Source organism: Rana temporaria, chromosome 4 (assembly GCF_905171775.1).
Source record: "Rana temporaria chromosome 4, aRanTem1.1, whole genome shotgun sequence".
In the NCBI taxonomy this organism is placed as follows: Eukaryota; Metazoa; Chordata; class Amphibia; order Anura; family Ranidae; genus Rana; species Rana temporaria.
The window spans coordinates 120,027,433-120,049,215 of NC_053492.1; the positions used below are offsets into that span (position 1 = coordinate 120,027,433).

Genomic DNA, 21,783 nt, shown 5'->3' on the forward strand with positions numbered 1-21,783 from the left:
TTTCAATTAAAAGAGCGGTATTAAACACAAAAGCAAACATTTATTATATTGCAGCTTACCAGCTTGTAGATATGATGACGGAATCTGTTTTCTGTTTTAGGCTTTCTTTATTCTAATTTCATCTGGTGATCTGGCCAGTAAGTAAGTCTGTTGTTTTCCAAAATAACTAGCTCTCTTGCAGGTGTATCAGTTACATGGATGAGGCAACTTATTCAACACTGGCAGGGGTGCTTACAATTGTCAGTTTTATTTATGTAAGGCCTTTATTCCAAAATATTTTTTTTTTTTGCTATAACTGCTTATAAAGTGGTACCTAGAGTTTGGCTTCAGTCTGTTAATGTATCTAAATCTGCTAGTACATCTAACACTCCCCTCCCTCAGAATAGCAATGCTGCTGTCTAAATGTGCCCCCCTAGGCTCCTTCATTCAAGTAGAGTCACTCTAATCCAAAAGGTGTCTTAGTGGTCAGATTAGCAGGTGAAAAAGGCCCAAGAAAAATGATTGCAGCCACCACATCCAATGATCGGCAAGCTGAAATTTATTACATTTTTTGGTTTTGGGTTTATGGAATTCCCTAGGGGACCAAGTGCATGGAGCACTTGGTCCCATTCTGTTCCATGGTCACATTGTCTGCTGAGTGTCATCTCCAACCCGGGGTAAAGCCCAATTTGTGGTTGTTTCTATGAGGCCTTGTCATATGGCCCGCGTACCCAGTTTTGCAGCTGGAACATGGCAGAATTCCATTCCACCACCTCCGGCCCAGACCCTTTTCTCCCCCCCTAGGCTCCTTCATTCAAGTAGAGTCACTCTAATCCAAAAGGTGTCTTAGTGGTCAGATTAGCAGGTGAAAAAGGCCCAAAAAAAATGATTGCAGCCACCACATCCAATGATCGGCAAGCTGAAATTTATTACATTTTTTGGTTTTGGGTTTATGGAATTATGGAATTCCCTAGGGGACCAAGTGCATGGAGCACTTGGTCCCATTCTGTTCCATGGTCACATTGTCTGCTGAGTGTCATCTCCAACCCGGGGTAAAGCCCAATTTGTGGTTGTTTCTATGAGGCCTTGTCATATGGCCCGCGTACCCAGTTTTGCAGCTGGAACATGGCAGAATTCCATTCCACCACCTCCGGCCCAGACCCTTTTCTCCCCCCCTAGGCTCCTTCATTCAAGTAGAGTCACTCTAATCCAAAAGGTGTCTTAGTGGTCAGATTAGCAGGTGAAAAAGGCCCAAAAAAAATGATTGCAGCCACCACATCCAATGATCGGCAAGCTGAAATTTATTACATTTTTTGGTTTTGGGTTTATGGAATTATGGAATTCCCTAGGGGACCAAGTGCATGGAGCACTTGGTCCCATTCTGTTCCATGGTCACATTGTCTGCTGAGTGTCATCTCCAACCCGGGGTAAAGCCCAATTTGTGGTTGTTTCTATGAGGCCTTGTCATATGGCCCGCGTACCCAGTTTTGCAGCTGGAACATGGCAGAATTCCATTCCACCACCTCCGGCCCAGACCCTTTTCTCCCGCTCCTCACTGTCACTTGTAAACACAGGAGCCTTCTGCGTTTACAAGGGAAAGCTTTGCTCTCAGCAGTTCCCAAGTCCCTGCATGCACTCTCTGTGAGGCATAGCGGGACAGATTGCCAGAATCTGAAAACGAGAGAACAGTCTCTCTGCAAGAGGAGGCAGAGCCACTGACACAGGGAGGTACTAGAGCCAAGCCAGGTAGGTAAGAAAGATGAGAGGAAGCTTTGGGGGGGAAGGATCTGGGGTTGCACACTGTGCAAAGTGCACCCCTAAACCCTGCACTCTGTACACAGCACACCCCTGAACTCTGCTCTGTGTACATAATGCACTCCTGAACCCTGCACTCTGTGTATAGTGAACTCTGCACTCTGTACATAGTGAACTGAGCATAGGGCACCCCTGGAACTGCACTCTGTATGTAGTGCACCCTAGATACAACCAGAACTTTGCGGGCAACCATACTGCTAATGCGGGCCTGTGAGGAAATTGAGTTTGACACCCCTGTTCTAAGCATTAGAAATGTATGCAACTATTTCATAATCAAACAGCAATAATTTATTTAGTTTACAGTATTAGACCCCTAAAGAAAATGAGGGTTTTGAAAGAGCATCATTGGATCATGTATAAAGTAGTCAGAAAGATATGGCAAAAAAAATGGTATGTAAACATGTAGTCAGTCCTAGTGTAGGGATTTGGAGAAAAATGTAAAGTCTTTTCCTGTTTTATACTCATATCACAATAATACGTGTCAACTGGTCCCCCTTGACCCCATTGGACCACCTTCTAACTAATAACAGAAAGTGAGTTCCTTAGACCAACATTCTTTTTTGTTCTTTGCTCCAAGCCACCTTTTTATGTTTCTTGCACTTCTTACATTTCTTCCATCAAAGTAAACTGTGTCCCTACTCCTTGCCAGTACAGGTTTAGCCTTTCCTGGATTTTGGGGGATCCTGATGTTGTTGGTAAATTCTCCTGAGACAAGGTTGCCTGTAGTGCTGGGGTGTTTGGTATAGTGTAGCTTAATTAGCTGCTGTATTGCCTTACAGGATAAAGTTTTTTTGTTTGTTTATGCCTGTTACTCTTTATGTTAGTTTTATGTTTCCCCTTTACTTCCTGGGTTCAGGCTGTGCCCTCTGTTGCTGCTTTATGGTTTCTGCCCTCTCATTTCCTACTTCCTGAGTGTCATGGCACGTGAGCAGGCCATGCATTGGTGTGCGTGTGTTTCTATATGGATGCAAGCGGACATGTATGCCGTGGCCTGCATCCGCCTGAATGCTGGAGTGGGCTGACATCTCTCTCTCTTTTGTGTTAGTCAGGTAGCTTATAGGTAGGTTCTTCTTCTCTCCTATGCTTTTGCCAATTCCTCTAGGTATGTGGGGAGCGTTACAATTTTTTCACATCTCTGCCTTTTGATCATTTAATCTCCTCTGGTTTCCTACCTATAACCTTATATTGGGGTGATGGTTTCTGAGAACACAACCTTTTGACTTGTTTCCTGTAGTCTTATTAGCCTTTGCCTTGCATTTCAGATTTGAGCTCACCACATACTGCTTCTGAGACACTAAAGCTTTAAAGGTAGCGGAAGCTCTGTGGGAACGTTATGGGTACTAAAATAATGTCTTTATTTCATGAGTCTAGTTCCTCATTCCAGACTTACATTCAAAAAGCTATAGGAGACAGCATGCAGCAATTTGCTTTGCCGATGGCTGAAGCAAAGACAGTTCAGTCCAGTGTGGACCTGGCTTACAATCGTTTGATTTTAACTTGGTAATTCCCTTCATTTTTGTGGTAAAGGGAAATTGATTGGGAAGAGGAATCAAAGCCTTTAAAAAAGCTACTCAGATATTTACTATGTCTGAAGAACAAATGTCCCACGCTTGCCCTTATGTTGGAAATTAAAGAGTTCTTTGTAAAGGAATAGGAGAAGCGACATAAGAATAACTTACAGAATCAATTTTTGAAGCTACAGTATATAATTGACTGCATCAGATTCTGCCCTATGGGATTCCCCTCCGGCAGTGGATGTGGTTTTACGATTGGTCACGTGTCTCTGGATCAATGCTTCGAAGAACAGATTCAATCTTGAAAAAAGTTTACGCTGCATCAGGTTTAGCCAGTCACCCTACTAAAAAACGGTCTCTCAAGCATATAAGACTTGAGTATCCAATAATGACACAATATTTATGGAGACCTCCTGCATTGTGACAGCTTAGATGAGCTGATGTGGCTGCTGCCTTTATTGGGGAGTCATTGATGGACTTAGTCTGTCTTTCTTCTTGTTTAAAGTCTCACTTGATAACTGCCTACAAGCAAGTCCTATGTACTATGCCATGTAATGGAAAATCCTTATTTTGAAAGGCACTCAATGGAGCTATCATGGAAATATTAGGCGGGAAAAGGGTGATAAATTGGGCTTTTTGCCACAAGGGGATGGAAGAAAACAACAACAATTTTTCTCCAATAGTGCTGGGCAGTGGATTTTTCAAAACTCCAAATTCAGATAAGGTTTTGAGAATGCTAGATCTTAGAGGAAAGGTACTCAAAATTTATTTTGGCAAAGTGTCAAGTCCAAGGTGAATCGGTCCACAAATCTAACAAACCTCTCTGAAGGTGTGGTCATCCAGTTACTTTCAGTGGGAGCCAGGCTGTTCCTGTACAGGTGAGCTTGAGCGGAGAACATTCCACATGTGTTGGCTACATAGGTAATAAAATGCAGTTAGAATTTGTCAAGTTTTCCCCTTTCTCACTTACATAGAAGAACTATCTTTGGCTAAGGCCATAAGACTTGTGCCACTGCAAGAGAGAGGAAACTGATTTTACTTCCCAGTTATTTCGGTCCTCAGACAGGTTTAGGCAACTTGGCAAGTACTGGACCTGAAGAAAAAGAACACATATCAAAGTCAAAATCTTCAGGATGAAGTCACTTCAAACAGCCATGTTGGTTATACAGATGCTTATCTTCATGTGCTAGTTGTGCAAATCCAGGTACAAGGGTTGTGGAATTATTCAAACCTATTGAAATAAAAATTTGCCTTTCTGGCTCTGATGTCTTTTCAGGATCTTCTCCAGAGGTGGTAGGTAGGTGAAGATACTCCTTGACAACAAGACAGGTATATCTTACATAGAGATACAACATATAAACAAGGTTACCAGAAATGTTACTTTTGCACAAGTGCCAGCTGAGCAAGGGTGCTATCAGCTGCCTACTAGGCGGGGGTGTAAAACCTACTGCAGACTGTCTGAGTCAGGTTTTGCATGACAACAATGAGTGGGCAATAAACAGAAGATTTATGAGGCCTACATTTGCAAAACAGGGGACTTCTTCGGCTTGACCTAATGGTGAATCTGATCCTCGGAGAAAGTCCTTATTTCTGTCTAACACCTAAAATTGGTGTTAAGTTCTCTTATACAATATACTTTTTTTTAAATCCATCTGGTTCTTGGTGTTAAAAGCTTTTTTTCCAATTGCTGTTACATATGCCAGAGGCATTTAAGAGAATGGTGATGCTATCCTGCAAGGAACCTTTTTGCATCCTTCCTCTGGACAAAGTTATTCCGTGACCTTCCCTAGAATTTCGCTTAAAGGTAGCATCTAATTTTTATAGCAGCTGTGAAGCAGTTCTTCCAGTTTGTCGTACAGAATCTGCCAGTCTGCAGTAGGAGGATTTTACCTCTTTAGATATTGTGTAATTGCTCTCTGTTAATCCCCTCAGCTTACTTAAAGTAGGACTTGGCTCCTCTGGCTGATGTGTAAGCTCATTCCATTGGAGACATTTTGGCTTCTTGGGTGACCAATACCAAAATGTCAGTGTACAGCAAAACAGCAAGCTGGGGTTTCATCCAACAGTATGATGAGATGAGCCAGGAATATGGAAAACTGTTACCTGTTACCCGCTGTAATTTCCAATCCTGGATAAGTCAGAAAGAAAAAATATGGAAAGTATCAGTTAAAAATGTTCAGTATCCTTGCAGAGTATTGCAATTTGCAACTGCCAAAGTCTAAAGCAAAATTTGGTATTTTGGGGACCAATGTTAAATGGTAATGAACTAAAACTCCTATTTAAGGTCTGATGTAATTAATATGGCATTAAAAACGCCCATTAACATTATTTTCAGTTCAGTAGTAGAATATTGTGCCATGTTTACTCTTAATTATGCAGACCGTTTGAAGTTTAACCACTTAAGGATCAAAATTGTTGGTCTTTTTTTGTTTATAGTGCAAAAAATAAAAACCACAAAGGTGATCAAATACCACCAAAAGAAAGCTATATTTGTGAGGAAAAAAAGGACATCAATTTTGTTTGGGTACAAGGTCGCACGACCGTGAAATTGTCAGTTAAACTGACGCAGTGCCATTTCGCAAAAAATGGCCAAGGTCATTAAGAGGGGAAAATCTTCCGATCCTCCATTAACAAGCGTTTTACACTCTATCATTATGGGAAAAGACCATCCTCCATCAACGAGCGCAGCATCCACCTCTGGAAGTGCAGTGCATAAACATTAGACATACATCAGCCATCTTATATGGATAAAGCCTAGGGAACCTGTTACTATAAATAGGTCTTCTGACGAGGTCTCTGTCATCCTTCATCAACAAGCACTTTATGCTCTACCATTATGGGAAAAGACCATGCTTCATCAATGAGCGCTTTACGCTCTACCATTGTGGGAAAAGACCATCCTTCATCAATGAATGCTTTATGCTCTATCATTGTGGGATAAGACCATCTTCCATCAATGAGCGATTTGTGCTCTATCATTATGGGAAAAGACCATCCTTCATCAACGAGCAATGTACGCTCTATCATTATGTGGAGTGGATATTTGCAGCATACTTTCTGCTATAGCCGCCTTAATAGGGCTGATGCCGCGTACAGACGGTCGTTTTTTGTGATGAAATAAAACAACGTTTTATATCATGAAACAAAACAACGTTTTTGAAACTTCAATTTTAAAAAACGATGTTGCCTACACACCATCGTTTTTTCAAAATGCTCTAGCAAAGCGCGGTTACATTCAGCACTCTTTTCCATTGAAGCTTGCTTCATACCTTGCTTCTGAGCATGCGCGGGTTTAAAAACGTTGTTTTAAATGTCGTTTTAGCTACACACGGTGATTTTTTATGACACAAAAAACAACGTTTTGAAAAACGACACAAAAAATTGAAGCATGCTCGAATTTTTTAGAGCAGGACCTGCTCCAGACTCCCGCGGCCGCAATCGAGGCCTACCTGTTCAGCACTCTTCGTCAGACTGGCCGAGAAACCCTGCGGTTACCTGCCAGCGGAGGAGTTACAATTATCGGACTTTGATCCTTTATCGGATGATTCTTTAACTGACAATGGCGACCTTCCTGACTACCTATTCGAGCCTGGGTTCCCTGAGTCGCAGGGCCCCGGAGGATCCCGTACCTTCCGCGGTGCTCGAAGAAGGAAGAAACGCTCTGGCCGAAGCTGCTGGGACGTCGCGTGGGTCCCAGCAGCCGTCCATGGACGTTCCGTGTCTAACCTGGGGAGTCGGTGAGTCAAATGTTGTCCCTGTTACGCTCACCACCCCTATGCCTCTTGTTGCTCCCCCACTAAAGTGGGCACCGGACGCACTAGTGCTGCCGGGACGTGGGGACCTACGTGATTTGCCAAGTTTGGCCAGGCTGCAGCGCCTGGTGATCCAAAGAGTTGCGGCCCAACACAGATACGAATACCCATATGTGCCACCTTCCCTTTTAATACAGATTGACCGGGAACAGGAAGTTTGATGCCAGGAGGCCATATGGTCGCACCTTAAAATACCCTGAATTCTGGTGGGCGCCGACCCAAGGCTCCCCTCTCTAAAGGCTAAATTTGAATGCTGTCACCGCGACTGGAGTTGGGGCCGTCACATTTACAGCAATCGGGTCGTGCTGAAGTCGCCTGGAAGAGAAGACCAGGTGTTCTCAACCACCACGACCACTGCCGATGGCACCATCTTTATCTTGCCAGACCCCCGCTTTTATAAGTAAGCTGTATGTCTGCATTGGTTGGCATGAACACTTTAAAGAAGTTCTGGACAAGGGTTGCCCCATTTGAGTTCGAGTTTTTCTCCCAGTTTTCCCTTTCCCCCTGGCCTCTCCGGTTCCACATCAGGACTTATGTGAAGAACTTTGGAGGGGTTGGGTTCAGTCAGTTAGAGTGGGGCCTTGCCAACTTCTTCACAGCAGTACAGAAAGATTCAGCAAGAAAAGAATTGTTTTACCTTTTCACTTCCCTTTTACTGCCACAGTACCAGCGCACTGACCGCTAGGGGCAGTGTTCTGCAATGTTTACAATGTGCATACAGTTCTTTACAATTTTATATTTCTTGCAAACGGTCAGAGTCTTTACTCAGCACTTACATTTAGGACTCCTTGGGAGGAAGGGAAATTTCAAGCTTTGCCGGGAGCGTGCAGTCTCAGTTCCGACCTTGAAGATTTGTATATATATATAGGACTCTTATAATATGTTAGGATGCATATTGTGTGTATGTTTTTATATTTCCTATGCAGGTTTTTCTGGACCCACCTACTATCAAAACTGCGGAGAATGGGCAGCATAGATAGATAGGGATGTGTATGTTTGTATGTCACATGTTTATTCAAATTGCTAATATTGTAATTTAATGTTTTAAATTATGTTCTTTCTCTTTTTTCCTACTTTTCTATACTGTCTAGCAGGTATCAGGCTGGCATTCAGGCTTGAATGCCTTAGGACACTGGGGACAGTGTCATTTCAAGTGGGGGGAGTATGTAGCGCCCCCTTTACTTTCAGTATGGGCACTACGCTAAAGTTAATGGGGAATGGGAGAGTTATTTTGCTCCCATTCACAATTTGCAAAATTTGGGCTGCTGTCATTCCAGAACTGTCCTGTAGGTCAGTCTGTGCTCCAGGGGTGCCGATCCCACCCCTGGGCGACAGGTGGCGCTAGAGCTGTTCTGGTGGAGACGCTTTTCCCCAGCAGCCAATTAGAGGAGTTTTCCCTCGCGGGGCATGCTGGGGGAGAGTATATCTGTGGCAGACGCCATTTTCCTTGGTTTTTCGCAGGTTCCAGGTTCCAGGTGCGGCACCCACCTTTAGGGTGTGCGCATCCAACGGACCCTGGCGATATGGCCTACCAGGCCGGGGTCGCATGCTACGCAGAGCTCCATGTTGCTGAGAGGGGCCCCAGTGACTTACTGGGTCCCCAGCTCTAATGAGGAGATCCCAGGCTGTGTGCCGTTCGATGGGGGGTCGGCTTGAGGAGAACCCGGAGGCAGGTTGTCCAATAGGGCTTGAACGAACCAGCGGGGATCTGGTGACCGGGACATTGACAGGTACACTTCGACTGTCACCTGGTGACCCTGACCTAATTTACTGGGAGGATTCGCTCAATCCGTTCGGCATTTTTAAGTACTAGGCCTGTGGCAGAGGCCCTAGAGCCAGGTATGTGGCAGAGGCCTGTTCTTCCCAGCAATCTAAAGTGACACTTCGGCTGCCAGGTTTGTGGCAGGAGTCTGTCCGGGGGCACTTCACCCACTCTGGCTAGAGTGGCGACGAACTGAAATTACTACTACTAAGGGCAGGATTGCTCGGTTCATATCCAGGCCTGATACTGCAAAGTTCTCTATCGCTTCATCAACCTTTCCTCTATACCTCATGTTGATGTTGGCCATGTTGGGCCTGAAAATAAAGCATTGAGAAAACCATATTCATTGACTGGACATTCGCTCACTGATCTACTCATCAACTTCACCCCTAGACAACTGAAAGAGGTAACTTAATATGCTGATCCCAACAACAACCAGCAGCTCCTGCGGGGGTAGCGCTACATAAGTGATGTGCAATTTTCCACTTTCACAAATGACTGCTACAGCTTGTCCAATTTTGTGACAGTATGTCTAGTGATGTTAATGTCAAAGCCATCTCTAAAGGAGAACAGTAAAGTGAGGAAACTATAACTTTAGTGTGGACTTTCCTTTCTTTTGAATATAAAGACTAATGGCCTGGGATGTCTTAGATAGGCCTTTAGCAAGAAGTAGGGCACAAGATGGCAGAGGCTTCTAGAAAATAGCAGTGGGTTGTTGTCCTGTCCAAGAAGAAGCTTGAGCAATTTGGCACCAATGGTTGGCCAGTCAGAAGCTCCTTTACATACACTTTATGTTATTCAAGATACAAGCTTTCAGGGGCTCTTTTAGGTCCCCTCATGCGCAAGAGACATAAAAAAGGTCTCAGAACCTATTTTTTTTTTAAATGTAAGTTTGCCAATAAGGCCTCATGCACGCAGGACATTTATTTAACGCTCCTAGAAGCTAGCAGTGTTTTTGCAGAAAAAAACCTCTACTGCTTGTAAACGTGTCTAAGGCCCCGTACACACGACCAGTTTCCTCGGCAGAATTCAGCTTCCGACCGAGTTTCTGGCTGAATTCTGCCGAGAAACCCGGCCGTGTGTACACTTTCGGCCGAGGAAGCCGACGAGGACCTCGGCGAGGAAATAGAGAACATGTTCTCTATTTCCTCGTTGTTCTATGGGAGCTCTCGGCCTGCCGAGCTCCTCGGCGGCTTCAGGGCTGAACTGGCCGAGGAACTCGATGTGTTTGGCACGTCGAGTTCCTCGGCCGTGTGTACGAGGCCTAAGGCTTCATGTATACTGGCCTACATTTACCTTCCTGTAGTGATGTAATGGGTGAAGGTAGCGCCTATATAAGGCTTCATGTTCACTAGCAGTTCCTAAACTTAAAGTGTGACTAAACCCAGCACCCTGCACTCACGATATCCAGTTTCCCACAGTACACAGAACATGGAGATGCAATTATTTTAGTAAATATAAACTGCTAAATACTTTTTTTCACTAGCAGTTAGAGCAGTCTTTTGACTTTTATTAGTGTCTGGTTAAAGCTTGTAGGAGGAGTTTTCATTCTCCCATGATTATCCTATGAGAATGCAGGAACCCTGGCCCTCTGTCTGGACAGTGCTGATTGACCCTGTGCTGATCACATGGACTCTCTAAAGGAAAAAAAAAACTCTCTATCAATATGCATCAAACTGAGCCTGTGCAGCCTGTCCCATGGCTCTGAAAATATCAGGAAATATATTTTAGTCAGTGGAAGAAAGAGATTATCAGAGAAGATTATCTCAATCCAGTCCTGTGATACTCCTTATCATGCCCCAGCTCTCTGACTGATTCCTGCAGGTGTATGTAAGTTGTGTGTAGGCTGTGGTGGCCACCGGTCCTATTTAGACTAACGTCTAATTTTACTAGTGCTGTGGAGACACTGGCACCTCTGTGTTATTTAATGTGTTTTTTATGTGGATAATTAATAAATTGCAGTCCTATTTATCTGTATTCCTTTTTGACTAATTCTTTCTCTCCCATTTTTGATATGCAGTATTAATTTAGAGGAATGCAGATAGTAGTATTTAATATTATATCTATGACTACTATCAAATCGGATAACATAATCTGGTCAGTGTGACTAATGCAGGATTCTGTCACCTACCTCTGACTGCACTGGATGAGTCACTAATGCCTATATTTTCGTGAATTATTTTGTTCATATTTGTAGCTGTAATGTAGCACTTGGAGATCCTGGTAGCAAAATAGCTGGAGGCATGTCAGTTTTTTGAAGCGAGATTGCAGTATGCAGTCTAAATCTGTTGTAAGCTTAGTAGTATATATGAAATGCCAATCTTCACTGAGCTGGAGATTTCCATTCACTTATGGGATAGTATTCTCTGTTTATTGATCATTTAAAGGAGTGCTTAAAAAATGAATTTGATTACTGTATGTCAATATGCCAGAACAATTAAAGAGATCTGTATAGAAGGTAAATAACATATAAAATAATCACGTATTCCTACTTTTACGATAGGCAACATGAATAGATTCAAAAGGCTGCACTGTCACTTTGCTGAAAAAGCATTAGGCCCCATACACATCATAGAATCTATCCGCAGATAAATCCCATCAAATGGGTTTCTGCGGATAGATCCTATGGTGTGTACACGCCAACGGATATTTATCCGCAGAGAAATCTCCCCTGGGATGGATTTCCAGCAGATGGATATTTGCTGACATGCTCAACAAATCCATCTGCTGGAATCCATTCCAACGGATGGATCCGCTCGTCTGTACAGACTTACCGGATCCATCCGTCTAAAGGGATTCCCCGCACGCGTCGTAATGATTTGACGCATGCGTGGAATTCCTTATATGACAGCGTCGCGCCCGTCGCCGCGTCATAATAGCGGCGACGGCGCGACACGTCATCGGCAGAGGATTTCAGCGCGGATTTCAATGCGATGGTGTGTACACGCCATCGCATAGAAATCCTCTGAAATCCTCGAGAGGATTTATCCGCGGACACGGTCCGCTGGACCGTATCTGCGGACAGGGCCGCCATCAGGAATTATGGGGCCCCTTACACAGCTTCAGGCATGGGCCCCCTGGAGCAGAGAACCGGGGGGGGGGGGGTGCTGCCGCCATAAATTGAGAAGCGGGGGGGGAGGCTGCCGCGGATTGAGAAGCGGGGGGGGCCTTTACACAAAAACGAAGAAAAAAATATATAAAAAAAGGAGGGTAGCCATCCGGGGCCCTGGGGACCTCTGGGCCCTTTAATAAAAATAAAAAATATATATAAAAAAATATATATATTTTTTTTTTAAAAAGGGGGTTGCCATCTGGGGCCCTGGGGACCTCTGGGCCCTTTAATAATATATATATATATATATATATATATATATATAAATGTATGTGTGTGTGTGTGTGTATATATATATATATATATATATATATATATAAAGAAATTGCAAAAAAGGGGGGTTGCTATCCAGGACCTCTGGGCCCTTTAATAAAAATTAAAAAAAGAAACCTCTGGGCCCTTTAATAATAATAATACACAAATATATATATATATATATATATATATATATATATATATATATATATATATATATATATATATATATATAAAAAATTTAAAATAAACATTGATGAAAAAAAAGGGGGGTTGCCATCCAGGGCCCTGGGGACCTCAGGGCCCTTTAATAATAATAATAATATATATATATATATATATATATATATATATATATATATATATATATATATATATATATAAACAAAAATAAAAAAATAAACATTTATTACAAAAAAGGGGGGTTTGCCACACATGGGGCCCTGGGGACCTCTGAGCCCTTTAATAATATATATATAAATATATATATATATATATATATATATATATATATATATATATATATATATATATATATATATATAAAAATATATATATAAAGAAAAAAATATATATATATAAAAAAATATATATAAAAAATATATTTTTTTATAAAAAAAGGCGGGTTGCCATCCGGGGCCCTGGGGACCTATGGGCCCTTTAATAATAATTATAATAATAATAATAATAATAATATATATATATATGGGGACCTCCGGACCTCTAAAAAAAAAAATGGCTCTTTATTAAAAAATAAAATAAAAATATATATAAAAAATATTTTTTTTTATAAAAAATAAATAAAAAAAGGGGGGTTGCCATCCGGGGCCTCCGGGCCCCTGGGGACCTCCGGACCTCTAAAAAAAAAAATTTGCCCTAAAAAAAAAAAAAAAAAAAAAAAATTTTTTTTTTTTAAAGGGGGTTGCCATCCGGGCCCCTGGGGACCTCCGGGCCCCTTACAGGTGTAATGCCTGTACCCCCCTGATGGCGGCCCTGTCTGCGGATAAATCCTCTCGTGTGTATGGGGCCTTAGAAATGGTGGTAAACCTGAGATTTGTCTTAAAGAATAAAATATAATAAACAGATAGCAGATTGTTACTTGCCACTTAACCACTAAAGACCCAGACCAAAATGCAGGTAAAGGACCAGGCCCCTTTTTGTGATTCGGCACTGCGTCGCTTTAACTGACAATTGCGCGGTCGTGCGACGTGACTCCCAAACAAAATTGGCGTCCTTTTTCCCCCACAAATAGAGCTTTCTTTTGGTGGTATTTGATCACCTCTACGGTTTTTATTTTTTGCGCTATAAACAAAAATAGAGCGACAATTTTGAAAAAAATGCAATATTTTTTACTTGTTGCTATAATAAATATCCCCCAAAAATATATAAAAAAAACATTTTTTTCCTCAGTTTAGGCCGATACGTATTCTTCTACCTATTTTTGGTAAAATAAATCGCAATAAGCGTTTATCGATTGGTTTGCGCAAAATTTATAGTGTTTACAAAATAGGGGATAGTTTTATTGCATTTTTATTAATTTTTTTTTTTTTACTATTAATGGCGGTGATCAGCGATTTTTTTCGTGACTGCGACATTATGGCGGACACATCGGACAATTTTGACACATTTTTGGGACCATTGTCATTTTCACAGCAAAAAATGCATTAAAAATGCATTGTTTACTGTGAAAATGACAATTGCAGTTTGGGGGTTAACCACAAGGGGGCGCTGAAGGGGTTAAGTGTGACCTCATCTGTGTTTCTAACTGTAGGGGGGTGTGTCTGTAGGTCTGACATCATTGATTGTGTTTCCCTATAAAAGGGAACACACGATCGATGACGGCGCCACAGTGAAGAACGGGGAAGCTGTGTTTACACACAGCTCTCCCCGTTCTTCAGCTCCGGGGACCAATCGCGGGACTCCAGCGGCAATCGGGTCCGCGAGTCCTGCGGCCGTGGTCACGGAGCTTCGGACCCATTCGTACCCATTCAGGCTGGGCATTTAACAATCACGTACATGTAAGGGGGCACTTTGACACTGAACACCAATGTAAGGGTCACTTTTCCACTGGCCACCAATGTAAGCAGCACTTTTCTACTGACCACCAATTTAAAGGAGGATTGTTCTTTAACCATAAGCCCTAATCCTGAGCCAAATTAATTTAGATAAATTTCACTTAGTAGGCACATTAATGGCTTTGCCAGACATTATAAAGCAGTTATCATGCAAGACAATTCTTAGCATCAAATACATATGGATTACCATATTTTCCAGGTGAATTGCACTTTTATATCAGCAAGTACAATTTTTGGGATATTAAAAAAATAGTGCTTTGAAGAAACTTTTTACATTAACAATGATGAAAAGTAGACGTAAATTAAACAAGCTGTGAACTATGGTGACCATTAACAACTCATTAGTATTGACATCTGTAAAGGTTGAGTGCACGTATCACCCGTCTATGCCTCCTGACCTGGGTCACTTTGTGGTTTACTTTCTCTCATTGGACTTAAATCTGTTGTAACCTGTCACCTTTCACTGATGTGTTAACCTGCTGAACTTGTGTTAGTTGTGCCATCACACATCAGTTTCAGCTCTCGCACTTCAACAGACATTACACCTGGATAACCTCACAGGGCTGTGCTACCCAGATCACCTGTTCACGTTATCATCAGACACCTAACTGATCTCCCTAACTGTATCTCTTCTCACACAGCACCTGTTATCAGTTACATCTCGTGTCATATTCCACACACCTGTCACCTTTCAAATGTGTCTCACTTCTCACGGCTATGAGTCTTTTGTTACCTGTACTAACGCTGGTAATTATAGATGTATTATTAAATGCTGCAACAGGATTATAGACAAGGGCAATGAAAAGGTTATAATAAGATGTTAGACAAATGGGGGAGAAGGTCACACATGGTTTTATGCAGTCTTTTGTCTGTACCTGCAGGTGACAAAGGGACATACGGAGCTGGCCACAGCGTCTCTCCAGCAAGTGCTAGTAGTAGTAGGTGGAAAGGTGCTAGAGGAGGAAGAAGACGATGATGATGATGATGATGATGATGATGCGCCTCACAAAACAACACCAAACTTTTCCTACTATAATCCTAAAACCAGTGAGTAAAAAGCCCCTCTTTACAGTATGAGACTACCAATTGCTATTTTACACATTTTAATGGTTACCATTGCTTGCGGTCCTGGTCTCCATAGTTTTACTATTGCATTTTCTAATAGCACAGTGAAAGAAGCACACAAAAAGTATATGTAAAGTAATATACAGTATAACACTATTGTCTCCATGACGTTGGTGTCAATGACGTCGTTTTATCTAGAAAATATCATTCACAATATAGATAAATTCAGAGATTATTAGAAGCTGGTATTCCTCATGGATGTGAGCTGTACCAGTGTCACACAAACTATTCAATCCCTGAAAAACCTTTGGTGAAATTCCTGCCCCATCACCACCCAAACCTGCATTTTGCCATTCCTTTACTGCATTAAAGCAGCAATAAAGGAAAGATCCTCCAGTCGGGACATTTGATGACATCTGTCTGAGGCCCTGTACACACGACCTGTTCATCCGATGAGAATGGTCCGACAGGCCGTTTTCATCGGTTCACCGCTGAAGTGGCCTGATGGTCTGATGACCGCGGTGACTTAAAACACAACGACGTGCTGAAAAAAACGAAGTTCAATGCTTCCAAAAATGCGTCGACTTAATTCTGAGCATGCGCGGGTTTTGAACCGATGCTTTTGTGGACCGATCGGTCAGTGGTCCATCGGTTCGATTTTAAAGCAAGTTTTAAAATTTTGGTCCGAAGGACAACAGACCGATGGGCCGTACCGATGAAACTGAACCTCGGTCCGTTTTCATTGGTTTGGTCCAATGGTGTGTATGCGTCCTAAGAGACAGAGACATTGAAGTGATGTCCTTCCACTTCTTGCTGTGTCTGTGGAATGGGACATTAATGGACATATCACTAATGGGACACTGACAGCAGTAAAAACATGTGTGAACCAAAGGGACGAAGTGCTAAACAATAATTTCAAAAGTTTATAAATCCTTCTTTTTTATAGTAAAGTCACAAGCAGTAGAAAGAAAGTAAGACCGTAATAAAGAATGGGGGATGTGGCGCTACCTTTGAGCAAGGAGTAGCCTACTCAATTGAAAACACTCTAGTTAATGTCATCAGAGGGTGACCCTCTAGTGACATTAACTAGAGTGTCTTCACTTGAGTAGGCTACTCCTCGCTCATAGGTAGCGCCACATCCCCCATTCTTTATTACGGTCTTACAATATTCGATTTCCATTTGGAGACTCTATAGTTGTTCAGTAGAAAGAAAGTAGCCAACCCATTTCAGGGGCCAAAAAACAAAAACCTTTATCAGTCCATATTGAAACTTTAACAACCAAGTCTGAGCCCTGATGAAAGGGGGGTTTCTTGATTCCTGAAACACGTTGAATACTTTATTTTCATTGGTTGTGACTTCAATGTCAAAATAAAGGCTATATGGATTTTTTAATGAATTTGTTGGCACTTGTGATTTTATGTATACTCACCTTGTAACGATATGTTACAATGGAGATGTCATTTGACAAATATGTATTTATTATGTTTTTGTCAATAAGTGTTGTTGTGGTTAAGCCTTGGTAAGCAATCCTTTTTTGGTGGGTCAGTTTGCTACTACAGTAAAACCTTCGATTGTGAGTATAATTTGTTCCAGAAACATGCTTGTAATCCAAAACACTTGTATATCAAAGCGAATTTCCCCATAAGAAATATTGTAAACTCAAATGATTTGTTCCACAACCATTTATTCATAAGTACCGTATTTATCGGCGTATACCGCGCACTTTTTTGCCCTTAAAATCAGGGCAAAATCATGGGTGCGCAATATACGCCGATACTCGCTTCCCGCGCTGTGTTTGAACCACTCCGCCAACATATACTGAGCGCAGTACACTCGGGTATACTCGGGCAGGCTCGGCTCCGCTCACGGTCACGTCCTGTGCGTCCTGTACGTCCTTTACGCGAGAGGAGCCAAACCTGCCCGAGTATACCCGAGTGTACTGCGCTCGGTATATGTCGGCGGAGTGGTTCAAACACAGCGCGGGAAGCGGGGATCGGCTAAAAAACACAGCGGGGAGGACACCACGATGGCCGCAGAAGGACGCCGGACCGGACAAGGCCGCCGATGGACCCTGGGCAAGACACCGACGAGGGGCATCGAAACTGTAAGTATTTCTTTTTTTTCCAGGAATTTTCCTTCTAGGTTGGGGGTGCGCGCTATACGCCGGGGCGCGTTATATGAAGATAAATACGGTACTTCAGTTTATAGTACATATAAAAAGATTATAGTAATGAGATAGGTTGTTTAACTATAAAATGACCATCCACAAATGGAAGCCTCCGCAAGGGAATTAGAAGCAAAATCCAGTAGGAGCTATAGAGTCTAAGTGTAGCAATATGTTGCAAAATGTTGTACCTGCATTAAATATAACTGTAATGCCTCGGCTGTGTGTTGCTTTAGGTACACAGCTTAACATCAAGTATAAACCAAGTCCCAATGAAAGACGCGCTGGTTGTTGAACTGATGCAATCTTTACTGAGATATAATGAACAGGAATGTGTACAATAGTATGATGATATGGGATGAGATGTGATGTGATAGTGATAAAAAGGCTTTGGTGTTCGTCAGGTTTGCAAATTGTGATAGCTTTAAGATGTCTTGTGGATCTGGTCACTACAGTAGCTAGAGCTGGAATGAAACAGGAAATGTCCCAGCAAGCCTTAGACATACAGAGAAGACCCGCCTCTAGGCATCAAGAAAATGGAGGGTCTTAAAGAAACAGACACTGCAGAGTGCCAAGCATGTAATATACATTGCAAAGGCAGCACACTCCCCACCTGGCATACCTTCTGTTATGCCACTAACCTTTGGATAGAAGTAAAACTACTTCGGAAATTGGCCTAGCATACACCTTGGGAATGCCCTGTCTAACAATTCTAACTTCAACCTTTCTAACTCTAGCATCACTACTAGGATCAGTCCCCACAATGAGTCCAATAGGCCATTCGTTCCTGTGGGCCTGAGTGTCTTTTAATAAGACAATGTCTCCAACTTGTAAGTTGGGTTTGTCATCTTGCCATTTCTTGCGTGGCTGGAGTGTCACCAGGTATTCCTGTCTCCACCTCTTCCAGAAAATGTCCGCAAGACTTTGAACTTGTCTCCATTGCTTGGTGTACAAGTCCTTGAGGTCAAAGTCTCCTGAGGGAGCTGTCACTGGTTCCATCTTCTGGGTCAGCAGCATTGCGGGTGTCAAGACTGACGGCATCTCCGGATCTGTAGACACTGGAACCAAAGGTCTGGCGTTCATAATGGCCACGACTTCAGCCATTAGTGTAGTCAAAGCTTCATGAGTGAGGCGAGTAGACCCAACCTTCAGGAGCATGGCATCCAGAATACGACGAGCTACTCAAATCATCATCTCCCAGGCTCCTCCCATATGCGATGCGTGTGGAGGATTAAAAGTCCAAGTGCATCCTTGATCTTGAAGATAGGAACCTGTTTCAGAGTCTGTAGAGATGATCTTCAACTCCTTGCAGGCCCCAATAAAGTTTGTGCCACGGTCTGAACGAATCAATTTCGCTGGTCCTCTGATAGAGAAGAATCTTCTCAAGGCATTGATGAAACTTGAAGTGGATAAAGATTCAATCACTTCAATATGAACTGCTCTAGTACTCAGGCAAGAGAACAGAACAGCCCAACGTTTACTTTCGGCACTGCCTCCTCTGGTCTTGCGAGAAGAGATGTTCCATGGTCCAAAAACGTCTAGACCTACGTGAGTGAACGGAGGATCTGAAGCAAGTCTGTCTGCAGGTAAGTTTGACATCTTCTGAACCTCAAGTTTCCCTCTAATCTTCTTACAGGTAACGCATTTGCTGATCACGCTGGAGACTAGTCTCTTACCTCCTATGATCCACAATCCTGCTGACCGTACTGCTCCTTCAGTGAAGTGTCGTCCTTGATGTGCAACTTGCTCATGATAGTGTCTTACCAGAAGAAGAGCGATGTGATGATTCTTAGGTATGATGAAGGGATGTCTCTCTTGGATAGTCATATCCGCTGCCAACAAACGACCTCCAATTCTTAGTACTCCGTTTTCGTCGAGGATAGGGTTCAACTTCTTGAGCGAACTGAGTCGAGAAATCTCTTCCTTTTTCAGAAGGCTTTGAATTTCTTCTTTAAAGACTTCCTGCTGGATGCATTTGATGATCGCGACCTTAGCTTGTTCAAGATGGTCGTTGCTACGCTGATCAGTATTAGTAGCTCTGCAGGAGTATCTAGCTAGACAGATAAGTTTTCCGATTGCACGGGTTAAAGACTTCCAACTGGAAAACCTTTCAAATCTATGGGCGCCCAGACTGTCTCTGGTAACTAAAGTCTTACAAACTGCAACTTGAGGTCTTACCTCTTTGTCTTGATCTGGTTCTATGAGCTGAAAGGTCTCTACCTGAGTAGTCTCTTTGGTTTCTGGCTTACCAAGAAACGATGGACCTACGAACCAGTTAGTTTGCTTGAGTACAGCGGCTGACACCAATCTTGTCCCATGATCAGCTGGGTTCTTGTCTGTGCTGATGTGATGCCACTGATCTGGACTTGTAGATTTTCTGATACGTGTCACTCTGTTGGTCACGTATGTGTAAAATCTTTTTGAAGCGTTGTGAATATATCCTAACACAATCTTGCTGTCTGTATAAAAGTTCACTGCATGGATCTCAATGTCCAGTTCAGTCGTAATCATGTCTGCCATCTCTACCGCTAAGACAGCAGCACAAAGTTCTAGACGTGGGACAGTGTGAGCAGGTCTGGGAGCTAGTTTAGATTTTCCCATGATGAACCCAACATGGCTTTGTCCCTCAGTGTCTATTACCCTAAGGTAAGTTACAGCTGCAATAGCCATAGTGGAAGCGTCAGAGAATACGCATAATTCTCTCCTCTTTGTAGCAGACAAGGAAACAAATACGTACGGTCTTGGAATGTTGAGTTGTTCAAGCTCTAACAATGAGTCTTTCCACAACTTCCACTGCATTTGCTTCTCTTCAGGAAGAAGTACGTCCCAGTCAATTTGTTCTTGCTCAGTAGTGATCTGTCTCAAAAGAGCTTTGCCTTGCATGATGATGGGTGCTACGAATCCCAGGGGGTCATAAAGACTGTTGACTGTAGATAGGACGCCTCTTTTTGTGAATGGTTTTTCTTCTCTGGAGACCCTGAAGGTGAAACTGTCAGTCTTTAGGTCCCAACTAAGCCCAAGACTTCTTTGCAAGGGTGGTGATTCTGTTCCTAGATCTAAGTCTTTGAGGTCTTTAGCACGGTCTTCCATTGGAAATGCTTCCATGACTCTGTAGCTGTTGGAAGCTACCTTGTTTAATCTTATGTTGGATTCTGCCAACATTTCTTTTGTACTTTTCAGGACGTTAATAGCTTCTTCATTGCTGGAGAAAGAAGCAAGTCCATCGTCCACGTAGAAGTTCTTCATGACGAACTGTTTGGCTTCTTGACCATGTCTTTCACCTTGCTGTGCTGCTCGTTTCAGATTGTAGATAGCTACAGCTGGGGAAGGGCTGTTTCCAAACACATGTACCTTCATCCTGTACGCTGTGATGTCTTTGTTAAAGTCGTTGTCTGCATACCACAGGAACCTTAAGTAGTCTCTGTGATCTTCTCGAACGAAGAAACAGTAGAACATCTGTTGTACATCTGCTGTTACTGCTACGAGTTCTTTTCTGAACCTGATGAGTACTCCAAGGAGTGTGTTGTTCAGGTCAGGTCCGCTGAGAAGGACGTCATTTAATGAGATGCCTTCGTGCTTCGCACTAGAGTCAAATACTACACGTATCTGACCTGGTTTCTGAGGATGATACACCCCAAATATTGGTAAGTACCAGTGTTCTTGGTTTTCTTGTAGTGGTGGTGCCCTTTCTGCTTGCTTGTTGTCAAAAATCTTTTGCATGAAGGCTTGGAAGTGTTTCTTCATATTTGGCTTTCTTTGTAGAGTGCGCTGCAACAAACTGAAGCGTTTCTCTGCTTGTACCCTGTTGTCAGGAAGGCGATGGCGTGGTGACCGGAAGGGTAGAGGGGCTACCCAGCTGCCTGACTTGTCTCTGTAGACTTCTCTGTCCATGATCTCAAGGAAGAGGGTATCTTCCACCGAGGGTGCTGGCTTGTCGTCGTCTCGTGTTCTTTCAAACACCTTACAACCCAGTTCATCTGCATTTCCAGTTGAGGCTAAGTCTTCCATGCACCTCTGTATACTTCGATGATGTTTTGGGTTATCTAATCTCTCTTTAATGTGTAGACTGTTGGTACATGGGCAAAGACAAGATGTACGACCATTCTGCAACAGATGTGTTCTGTAGACATTTACCTTTGCTGGTTTGTGCAGTCCGTCTAGACATACTTCTCCGACGATGACCCATCCGAGATCAAGGCGTTGTGCAAATGGTGCATTGTGTGGCCCAT

The 21,783-nt window shown here is 42.8% G+C and overlaps 1 protein-coding gene across 1 annotated transcript in view; it reads left to right on the top strand.

Moving 5' to 3' along the window:
* The window catches only part of KLHL30 (kelch like family member 30), a 79,032-nt gene that overhangs the window by 23,511 nt on the left and 33,738 nt on the right, over positions 1 to 21,783 (top strand). The window contains exon 3 of the mRNA XM_040348953.1: positions 15,206 to 15,371. Coding sequence (XP_040204887.1) covers positions 15,206 to 15,371 — 166 coding nt within the window. The remainder of the gene's footprint in view (positions 1 to 15,205; positions 15,372 to 21,783) is intronic.